This window comes from Empidonax traillii, unplaced genomic scaffold (assembly GCF_003031625.1).
Source record: "Empidonax traillii isolate 1590-97213 ecotype Southwest subspecies unplaced genomic scaffold, ASM303162v1 scaffold134:size1062425, whole genome shotgun sequence".
Lineage (NCBI taxonomy): Eukaryota > Metazoa > Chordata > Aves > Passeriformes > Tyrannidae > Empidonax > Empidonax traillii.
The window spans coordinates 526488-538288 of NW_020955327.1; the positions used below are offsets into that span (position 1 = coordinate 526488).

General features: G+C 50.4%; 1 protein-coding gene across 1 annotated transcript in view; it reads right to left on the bottom strand.

The window, feature by feature from the left end:
* Window positions 1-8718, bottom strand: part of TMEFF2 (transmembrane protein with EGF like and two follistatin like domains 2) — a 127156-nt gene extending 118438 nt beyond the window's left edge. Inside the window, exons 1-3 of the mRNA XM_027883750.1 lie at window positions 8281-8718; window positions 6728-6837; window positions 664-793 (exon numbers count right to left, since the gene is read on the bottom strand). Of these exons, the coding sequence (XP_027739551.1) occupies window positions 664-793; window positions 6728-6837; window positions 8281-8458 (418 nt within the window). The 5' untranslated portion in view covers window positions 8459-8718. The remainder of the gene's footprint in view (window positions 1-663; window positions 794-6727; window positions 6838-8280) is intronic.
* Between the last annotated feature and the right edge of the window lie 3083 nt (window positions 8719-11801).

The following is an 11801-nucleotide window of genomic DNA, read 5'->3' on the forward strand; positions in this document are numbered from 1 at the left end:
TGCTCATTCACCTTTCTAGCTGTTTCATAAAAGCAGAGACATAAACAGGTCATGATGCTCAGACTGAAGCAAAGGTATCTCACATGCCAGTGAGTTTTCACAAGTCCAGAACGAAACAACTGTTGCACAGACCTGTTCATTAAGTGTGTTTTGGACCAAATCATCAGCTGGTGTAAGTTGGCATGACTTATTACAACCAGCGGTCTGTTGAATCATACCAGCTGGGAATCCGGCCCTACAAGGATAAGGAAAAATCTAAGAAACTGGATTGCAGGCTATAATGCTCCAGTTCTCTCTCTCCAGATTAAGGAGAGGTTTGTGGTAATCCAGATGCCCATTTATCAGACATCTGCTCACTTAATCCGCTTCCAGTAACGTGCTGTAACAGCTCAGAAGTCTACACAGGGCACAGGATGATCAGGAGCACAAGATACATCTTAAAAAAAAACCAAATCAACTTCTGCGCTGAACTCTTGAAAACAGTGGCACTGGTGTAGTGTATCATCAATCCTGAGCCTATACAAAGTTATCATACCCAAGACTGCAAAGAATTAACCCAGAAGGGACTCAAAGCAAGAATCCAAATGGCTTCTGCCGTCCAGAGGTTATTTTACTCGGGGGCACAGCGGGGTCCACGGGCAGCCTGGAGCGCGTTGTACGTACCCGTCGCACATGACCCTTCGGACACGAGGAGTATCTCGCTCTGCTGCTTGCAGGCAGCCTGTTTCAAGTAGCATTCGTTCTGGTAGGTGTCACCGTTGGAGCCGCACACGGGCACGTAGTCATTGTTACACTGGTGGGGAGGGACACAGAGCAGCAGCGTTAGGCACACGAGCAGGCGGCACAGCACCCATTTGGGTGCCCACCCCCCCTCCTCCCACACACCCCCTTCCAGTATTTAAACATTGGGACAACAACTGAGTGGGAGACACTGACCCTTCTCTCTTCACCTTTACAGCTACCAGGGGAAAGGGAGGGAGATTTAAAAAAAGACAAATCAGACTTGAACAGGCAAGGGAAAAGGTAATCTGAGTGGGCCCCTCCCTGCCAGAATGAGCAGGGGGCATTCCTTGGGGATGGAATATGGGCAAGGCAAAGGGCTCCTTGCACCTGCAATGACAGCTCATGTTCTTCCACTGAATTTGGCTACAGACAAACTGTAAGGAACAGGCTCACTTTCCCCTCTTCCTGCACACACACACCCCCTCACTGCCACAGAGACGGCTGTTTGCACACACACAAGTGTCCACCTGTGCATTTGTGACTATTTAAGTACTTATCTACAATTAGAACGGACTGGACAGAGGGAAACTATTTCCGAGACACCTACAACCAAAATCCATCCCTCTTTCTGCCGAGACATTTCTGTTCCCAGCGAGCTGTGGCCGGGATGCTCCACAAAGGTCCAAGCTCTCCCCATGGTGGCCAGTGGGCAGGAGTGGCAGCACTGCAGCGAGCTCAGCGCAGAAGTTTCTCACACCACACACCCCTCCTTCGGCTCAAAGTCCTGCTGAGCTCTGCAAACTACCTGCTTGGTTCCCTCTGCCACTGAGAGACAGCTTTGTCCTCTCTTTTTCATTTAAAAAAAAAGCAATAATTTCTTTTTATATTGAAAATTGGGCAACCTACCGGGTGCAGTTATCATAAGATAATCACACTCGGAGGCTTAGAAATACTTGGATGTGCCCTGTACGTGGTAATTATACCAGGGATATGATTATCTCGTGATTACCGTACTCCTGGTATGCCTCATTGTTTAATTAGAACAAATGGAATGATCACAATTATTATTTACGAATGCTCACCTCTGCCCAAATCCGAATAAAAATTTAAAAGAAATCATACATGCTACTTAGCTGTACTATGCCACAAAGTATCTGAGGTGTGTTTGTCAGGCACAATGTAAAAGGTAGAACAGAAATTTCAGGGATATTAACATCAAAAATGCTTTGAACTGAATGACTACAGAAGTGATTAACACAAACGATTGCATAGATTGCATTAATTGCAGGCCTCCACGCAGAACAGCTGCCAAGAAATTATTCATAGTTGGTCAGAGTGACATTTTGATTGGGCCAAAACAAATGACATTTTCCTTTTGCATTGTATTCTCCTAAATCTTCCCAATCTGCTGCCCACCCCCAGCGCCCTCTTCCCTCAGAATAAGGAAGAAAACCAGCAGCCGCAACAGTGAAAATTCTCTCCTCCTGCTCTTAACAAAGGGTTCCTCCTTGTAGAGATTTCAAACAGTTGATTAAAAGTGTTTCTAGGCTATTTTCACCATTATGTTCCAAATCTGAGCAATGTTTCAAGCATAAAATGCCAACTTCATCCAGAAGCTCAACAGCAATTGCTGGAGGCTGATCTGGAATACATAACCAGGACAATTAACACAATCGTGCACATTTTTTAAAGCATGAAGCATCAAATTGTGCTTGCTTTGGATGCACTATCTGCTTGTCACCTATGGATTTGTGTGTAATTTGGCCTGAAGTATCTCAACAGGCTTTGTTACATGTAGAAACAATGTTGGATACTTTGCCCAAGAAATAAAGAAACAGGGGCAACTTCTCCACTGACCTCGCCCAGAGCAAGGGACCATCTTTCACACTGACTCAGCTGCAAATCTGAAAGGCCAGATGGCCCTTCATCAATGGTGAAGTCCTGATCCACAGAAAGGGGTGCTATGAGCTAGGCTGGAACTTACTCTAAAGCTTGGCAATTTTAAAATGTAATTGAGAGACACCAGGAGTCCAGGAAGTATCAACTCTCCTGGGAGAAATTTCCCTTCTCTCTTGTGGCTTCTGCCCAACTCAAGCTTGGCTTTAGCCAGTGGAGGTAGAATATACTCCATGGTGAGCACAGGTGATGAAGCCTTTTCTTTATCCAACTGTGCTGGTCAAAGGTGTATTTCTTCCTCTGCTGCTCACTCTTCCCACCACCACCTTTGAAAAACCAGTATTCAGATGAAAAAGGTGAGAGCCACAAGGAACAAAGGAAATGGTACCTTCCCAGATGTATCCTGCCTTGGCTTTGAGCTGGAAACTGTAGTGAAAGTTACCCAGGAAAGAAGACAAGACCACTGATGAGAAGGTTGTGATGTTAGTCACCAGGTTGTTCCTAACCCACCAGAAGAACTAGACTCTTACGCTTGACCGTGCTGAATCCTGAACTTGCAGCTCTTCACTGTCATAAAATACTTCTTGCTAGTACTGGAGAATATCAGATGTTGAGAGTCAGTTTCCTCAGTCTGGGAACTGCCATTAGTTTAGAGCTCAATAGACTAAGCCCTAGATGTAGAAATGATTCTTCATGCCCCAAGTAAGGACTGATGGAGCACTCAGGAAAATCCACATCAAAACTCCCACTAAACCTCGCAGCACAGTGCCACACTGCCCACCTCTCTCTCATACATGCAAGTTGTTAAAATACAGCTGTAAAGCAGGGAAATGGATGCAACCAATACAGCCAAGTGTCAGTCAAAGGCTGCCTTCCTCAGCACTTGCAGCCTCCAGTGCCCACTGTCACAGCCAGACACAAATCAGCTTTGCAAGTGTTTGGGTCAGTGCCGGGCACTGAAAGTAGGTGGTCTGCTTTTTAAAGAAAAGGGTAACCTGTATAACTCCTCCTCCTGGTAATGCTGTTAAAAGTTTGACCTCTTTATGTTCTCCTGGATTAACTACCCCCCAAAAGGCACCTACACCTGGAACCAAGCAGCACAAAAATATATTCCAGAAAGATAACAAAGCTGCAAGTTGGCCAGGGGATGTTCCAGCTCCATAAACACTGAACACATTCAACATGCATGAGAGATTCAACATGCATGAAAAATAGGACTCCTTCCTCACATAAAAAACAGTGATTGTCCACAGTCCTGGTGGCTAAAGAGAAAAGACATTGATGGAAATACCCTAGTATATTTTTTTGATATGTTCATGAAATATAAGAGGGGAAAGCCCAGACTGCCAGACCTATGGCTTTGGGTAGACACGTGCAGATCCCAGCAAGCCATGTCTCCAACCACATGCCTGCTGGCACAGCTCTACCCCTTCTGTTGGACATGCTGAGTTTGAGGGAAGGAAGGGGTGGTGATTTCCCCCATGCTCAGCCCCACTGCTGGACCCAGCACTGTCCCAGTGCCTTCCCTCCCTGCCAGCACCAACGTCTGGGCTTGCCTTGAGCTGGGGACAGGTCTGAATTTCCTGACCAGAGTGCAACATGTTGTTTTCAGATTCAATACATGTCTCATTCTGAGGAGTCACAGTAGACTACAACAAGAAAACCAGCTGATATGAACCTCTTTCTCAGTACACGCCTGCTGGCTCTCCAGGGATGGAAGCCCAACTCAGGTGTTCCAGAGCAGTCTGATCATATTCAGCCTTTCAAATAAAAATAAATTAATTTTAACTCCACTTGGACAGACATGATGCATCTGTGATTCTGGTCTGAAAAAACCCAAATCAAGATTGCAGCAGCCCTGCTGTCCATTCTGCCTTCACCAGCACAGGACTCTTCATCAGTACGGAGGCAAAATTAGCTTTTCATTCTTCTCTATTCTCTCAAACTGCAGTTAAAGTCCCTGGCAAATTCTGAAGAAAACATAAAACATAGTTATAATGATGAGGATCCTGCTCTTGATTTGTTCACTATCACCCCAAAGAGCTGTCACTGAAATGGGGACTTGAGTCCTGATGGAGGACCCCCTTACTTGTGACATGAATTACCTGGCCAGCTCTGCCTTACTTAGCCAGCCTCAGACACTGCGCTACAAATTAATTTTCTACTCGGGTGGCATATCTTTCTGGCTTGTCACATTGTCCACTGATGTTACAAGAGAAGCTAACATCCCCCCAAGCTCTGCCTGTATCAAAGCACTCGCGTTCGACTACAGAAGCCCCCGGCACCACATCGCCCTTCGCAGCGCTGGCACAGGATCAGCCACAGGTAATTTGCCCTCCAAGGTCACAGTCAGCCCTGCGGCTCATATCAAGACAAAGAGCATCAAGTGTTCACAGGGCCTGATCCAAAGGCCACTGGAACCAAAGATTACGGTTGATTTCAACCCATTTTCTAGTGATCAGGCAGGCCCAACTCAGCCTTTTGATCTAACATATTCATATACTGATTATCTGATTTCCTGAAATCTGTTTCAACTACTCCCTACAGAACTGCTCAACTCAGCAGACCTATAGTGTTCACCTCTCAAAGAGGAGATGACACAATCCAGAGAGGTTTGCTTAGCTTCATTTATCCAAAATCACCAGGTACCAGCACCTTGCCTTGGGAAAACAGTGCTTCCAGTGCCTTCTTCCGTGCCAATAGGAAGGAAACTCTGAGTTCGCTCCTTCCAGGCTATGAGTCCACTGCTTTATGCCAAATGGTAACACCAAACCGGGACCAAAGACAAGCCCCGATAACTCCCAGCAGCTGCTCCGAGTCCGTGATGCCCATGGCACAACATCTATCCTTGCTTACCACCAAGCAATGGGACAAGTCACAGGCATCTCACTGCCTTACAGATTTTTCTTAGAAAGAGAAAATACAGCAACCCTTAGTTCACTGCACATGCTGAGCCAAGGCAAATGCTCACAACAGCATTCTCACACTGAATCTTTAACTGCGTGCAAACTCCAAACAGAATAAAAAACTCCCATGGTCAATATGAATTTTCTCCCAACGTGGAAAACACAAGTGCTTCAGAAAACAACTGTTTTGCTCTTATTAGAGAAAAATCCTTCTTTGTTTTAAAGGAATTTATCACTTGGGATTTTTCTCTGAAGACATATTTGGCTCTAGAAATATACATAGTACATGTCATGCTTCAAAGTGAATAGTCTATCAAAGCTCAATATTAGCATAATCACTACAGATGTGCACGATCTTGAACTGTGCACTCTTTGGCCTGCTCTACTGTAAATACTCAAATCAGCATTATAAGTTTCACAACTTCACAAATCCACATTAAAATGCAAAAGACCACTGGGGCATAAACAAACATACAACCCTGTGCTGGTACATGCTTAAAACTCCTTTAATTTGCTCAGCTTTTATTCAGGTCATTATTTAAAGCCCAGCTGTTTTGAGAGTTGGCTAAAACATATTAAGTGGAATCCTTCATAATGAAATAGTCTGACTTTAAGAACGTCTCAGGTTTAGACGTAGTTATGAGAGGAAGAGAGAAGAACTAGAAGGAAAAATCCCTACTACTCAGTAATAGCTCTCCTAAAACTATATAAAACCTAAAGGAAGTTCATCATTTTGGAACAGAGGGATTGCTCCTTAATCTGATCAGCTGGGCAGATAAACAGGCAGAAGCATTGTCACTATGCAGCCCTTCCTGAAAATATTGCATAAGCACATTACAGATCCATTTCTTTAACTAGATCAGAACTCCGAATACAATAAGCCATGATCTGTATCAGAAATGAATTTAGAAAGGACTCTAAATCCTTGTTAAAAGGGTAGAGACGAAAAATCAGAAATGCACAACCTGAAACTGCAGACCCGAAGGGACATTTAAAGCCACAGCACCTGCGTTTTCCAAGAGAAACTTACGTCTTCTTGACACCAGTTGGTTCTCCTGCCAGCATTTTATACACACTGCCAGGTTTTCCCTCTAACTTCTCTGCACATAGAGAAATAAATTGCCAAGTGATAGGTAATAAAGGGAGATCCTTGATTTGTATTCTCATTAGCGAATTAGAGAACGAAACATCAATCTTCTTACCTTGAACTGACAGACACAAGTCACACTGTCTCCAATCCTTAAACACTCCCCATCAAATTTACAGGTATTGGTGTCGCAGAGAAAGAGATCATTTTCTCTGTCATCGTAACCTCAAATGTAAAGAGGGAAAAAAAAAAAAAAAAGTCAGCTTTGGTCTAGCAAGAGGAACAATATGGGATGATTGCATTTTAATGCACACAGCACAATAACCTTGTTGATGAAATTATAGAGTCCAGATTTTCTTTTGTCCTTCCCTGTCCTCAGTTTTTCACTTTTTCCCTTATTTCTCCCTCAGTGTTTCTCTCAGTCCTTATTCCCCAGTACCTCAGGCACTTTTTTTTTTTGTCTTCTTTTTCTATTTCAGAGACTTGGTTTCCTCAAAAGTCAACCGGTAATTATGCTATTTCATGGCTCTAGGTTGGAAATGTCATCAACTTATCCCCATCCGATCACAAATCTGCTGGACAAAAGTCCAAATTGGAATTTCTCCAGCCCGTGACACAACAAAGCCCCCAATAATAAAGACAAACAGGCTGTGTGTTTTCCGTGATGGTCTGCCTGATTCCAATGAAGATTGATGACCTCTAAGTTAACAGGAGAAGTGCCAGGTTCCCCACAAGCCGCTGAGTGAACCTAGCTCTTTGCCTTCATTTTCTCCAGGAAAAACCAACAGATCTGACTGAAGATTCAGTTCACGAATACAAGCACGAATCTCAGATTTTGCTAGCTGACTTCCCACTCCAACAGTGTGCAGCAAGGTATTAAACAAAACAGCTATATCAGACTCCAAACCCATTAAGATCTGAATCCATTCATTTTTCAAAAAAACATCCTAGTGCTCTTAACCATATCACTACACGTTTAAAATGAAGAGCTCACAGTGCAAATTCCCTCCGATCTAACACATTATGTACGATGCACCCAGTACCCCAAATAACGCTCTTTCCCGAAAAAGGCTACTACAGTCTAATTTCCCAATTATTCAGTGTATCGGAGAAGGACCGGCTGCTGACCTATATAGGAAACTCATTATAAAGGTCAGCCCGACTTTAAGGAGCAGGTAGCGGGTTCCTGGTGTCGCGGTGTCCATCCCCCGACCTCCTCTCCGTTCGTGCGCACGGGAACAGCCGCCCGCAGGATGCGCACACGGGGCCCCGTTTCCCCGCACCCCATTCCCGCAGTTACACGCCGGGCTGCCCCGTTTCAGCGCAGAGCCGCGCTCCGGCGGGGCCAGGGCTCGCTCTCTGTCTCCGTGCCCGGGGAGCCGCCCGCAGCCGCGGCGCTGCGCACCGGCGGAGGGCGCGGCTGCCGCGCCCGGCGCCGCGGAGCGGGAAAGAAGCGGAGCCCCGGGTCTGCGGCCGCACCGGGAACGGCGGCGAGCCCCGACACTCGGGACTCTTCGTCTTCGCTATTCCCCTGTATGCAACGGGACGCGGCATCATCACCCGCTGAAGTTGGCTCCCACCCCGGGCTCGCCCGTGCAACTCCAAGCGCCCGGTGCGGCTGCCGGGACGCTCGCTGCGGGGCCGGGCGCGGGGTGCTCCGGTGCTTACCGGAGCAGTTCCAGCCGGTGGGCGTCTGGCAGTCGCTTAAGGAGGTAGGGAAGGCCGCCAGCTTGTCGGGGCGGGCGAGGACGAGCAGCACGGCGGGCAGCAGCAGCCAGCAGCAGCAGTCGCAGAGCGTCCAGCCGCCGCCGCACTGCCGGGGCGGGGAGGGCTCCCAGGGCACCATGACTTCCTAACTCAACTCTCCGGCGGCGGCGTGCCCCCCGGGCGGCGCGGCGGGCGGCAGGGACGGGCGGCGGGGCCGCTGGGCATCCCGGGGCCCCGGCCGGCGGCGGCAGCGGGTCGGCGAGCGGCGGCCGGGCGCTACGCTGGGGCGAGCGGCGGAGCCCGGCGGGGCGGCGCGGGGGTGCGGGCGGCGGCGGGGCGGGGAGCGGCTGCCATAGGGGCCGGGCGGCGGGGAGCGGGGGGAGGGCGCGGAGGGGCCGCCGCCGCGCAGCCGCCGCCGCCGCCGCCTGCCCCGCTCTGCCGCCCGCATCCCTCTGCGCGGGGGAAGCAGCAGGTCCCGGCCCGCCGCGTCACGTGCCGCCGCCGCGCCGCCCCCATTGGCCGCGCGGGATGCGGGGCCCGGCGGGCGGGGCCGCTGCGCCCCCGCGGCAGCGCCCGGGGCAGCGCGGGGAGAGGGGGGAGACAGGGCAGAGGGGGCACAGGGGCAGCGCGCCCCGCGCTCCGCACCCCACCCCTCGTGGGCACGGGGACACCGCCGCACCGTCCCGCCCCGCCGGCTGCGGAGATGCAGGGCAGCCCCGACGGGTGGCGGGCCGGGCAGCAGCGCCGCGCTTCTCCGCGCCCGGCGCCGAGCTGCAGGTGGCAGGGCTCGCCCGGGAGCACGGGCATGCCGGAGCCGTGACAACCCCGCCGCACACGCCCGGGCGCAGCCGAAGTTGCCGGCCGCTCACTGGGATGTGTTTAATCACGCGCGGATGAGACGTTAGGGAAATAAAACACCATCGCGGCTTGTGGGGTCTGGAGCGGGCACGGGGCCGGCGAGGTGAAGAGGGTAAGAAACGAACACAGCGGGGAAAGCAGGGAGAAGAGAGAGAGAGAGATCTTGCCCAGCCTCGGCAGGCAGCGGCCAAGATCTCCTCGGGCTGCAGCACCATCCCACCATCCCCGCGACGGAGCCGGAGGAAAATGCACCATCACGGCGGCACGGAGGGCTGCTCTGCTCCCCACACCTAAGGCACGCTCGCGGAGCGCAGCCCCGCAGCAGCATCCCGCCGCCTCCAGCCGGCGATGTGCCACGGGGCTGCGGGAGCCGCCTCCCCCGCTGCGCCCTGCGCCCCGGATCCTCCTCCCCTCCTCCTCTCCGGAGCTTCAGTTTTAGGAGGCGGCTGCCAGGACGGTCGGCGGGGACTCCCCTCGCTCCCCGGGCGGCGGCGGCACAGCGACAGTGTCCTCCACACCCTCCCTCCCCGGCCGGTGCTCGGAGCCGCCGGCCCCAGCCCCTACCCTGGCCTCAGCGCAGGGCTCGGGGCGGCCCAAATTCGCCCTTTCCTCCGCTCATCTCCGGGCTCGCCGCCGCCCGGGCGTAGCGCAGCCGACAGACACCTGCCAGGTAAACGGGACCCCCTCGCCCCCGGCCGGTGCTCAGTGTGTGGCCGTGCCGCCGGAGGGATGGGGAGGCTGCGGCGACAAGGACGCGTTAGACCGGAAAATAACGATAATAATAATAAAAAAAAATCGTATCGATTTCTGCAGACGGCAGCAGGGAAGCGCTTTCTAGACACGGGCACTGCACCTCGCGGTGGGAGCGGCCGCGGAGCAGCCGGGCCAGGCAGGACCGCGGCGCGCTGCGTTCAGTGGGAGGGCTGGGCTGGCCCTGCCCCTCCTCTGCCCCCTCCTCCGCCCGCGGGGCGATGCTCAGCATCCCCGGAGCAGCACTGCCGAGAGGGCCGGAATAGCCGCGGTCCCCTAGCCGGCCTTGAGACCCCCGAATGCGTGCGAGGAGGACCTGCTGGAAGTTTGCTATTCCCGAAAGTATGACCTCCTTCTTTTCGACCCCTAAGTTATAGATTTAGAACTTGCTCTTTAAAAATACTGGCTGACATATTTGATGCAACCACGCTTTGATTAGTCCACACAAATCCACACGGCAGTACTACTGCTTAGTGTCCCTTCATATGGGGGTGCACTACACGGGAGCCAAGGAATACTTCATGCTCAGTTAATTCCCATACAGCTTCTCCATAAGCTCTAGAACAGGTTTTCTTCTGCCTCCTTTCTTCCCCATGAAACTATGCCCACTTCCCTCTCTGCCCACCTGCCGCTATCTGTATTGACCTCATCTACCTGCACCTCCAGAAGCCTTTGCTACAATTAAAGGGTATCAATTTGCACATTCCAATATGTGCTAAAGCTCTGATGAAGATCCATGCAAATCTGTACCTACTGTTTTCTATTTACTAATCATGCCCTAAGCAGCACCTAGCAAAAAAGAAATACTAATTTTTACTGCCTGCTAGTGGTTGCACTGAATCTTATCCTTCATCTTCTGTGGGCTTTGTAGAGCATCTGCCAGCTGAACACCTGGTGCCAGATCAATTTTTTTTCTTCCCTTTTAGCTCTTTACTTTACTTTTCCATCATATTCCTTCTTCACATTTCCCCTCTCCCCTATTCCTTTTTACCTTGTTTCTTTTTTCCATATTCATTATTAATTGCTAAAACTCAGCTCTCTGCTGGACAGATCACTGAGGTGTTTAAAAAGAAAGAATGTCCTGACTGGCCAAGTACCACAGTCACACAGCCTCACCAGGGGATTGTCCTCTTCTCCCTTCCTATCTCTTTGCTCCCCCCTTGCTTCTTCTTCCCACTTCCCTGGTTCTTCTATGTAGTTTCACTGCTCTACATTCCCCTGGTTGCAAATACCACATCTCACAGTTTCTACTATGTTTTTCTTCTTTTCTCCATTCTCCTCCCTTCTTCCACCCCAACCCCCCTTCATTTCCACATAGCTACAGACATCACTGGCCTCATCTTTAAACCAGTTTAACCAGACCATACAGGGGATAAAACTGCTAGGTCAGTGTTTCCCAGACTAGCAGCCAGACCCTCTCTGATGTGTCCCTCCTGTCGCAATAACTCATGCCCAAGATGATACCACAAGTGTATCCAGCATTCACAGAGTATCATTAAACACAGCAGCAGAAGCCCAGCTATGGCCCGTGTTCTCCCCAGAGTGCTGTATAACACTGCAGCAACTTGAGTTTCAGGCACACAGTTCTGACTAAAATTTACCCTGCTTTATTTTCAGCCACTCACACAACAGGCACTGCCTGGGGAGACAAAGGAGCCCCTCTATTTGTATACTTGTTCTCCGACTTTGGTATATGGAAGCTCCACCAGAGGTCCTGTAATTGCCACAACATGATGCTTGAACTATGAACCTGAAACTGTCTGAAGGGAAATCTGCTTAAGGCATGGTAGTACGGTTTTTGCTTTGACTAGCACTGGTATTTTCCTTGTAAAGATTTTCATTGTTGATATGAAAACTTCACTTATAAAAACATT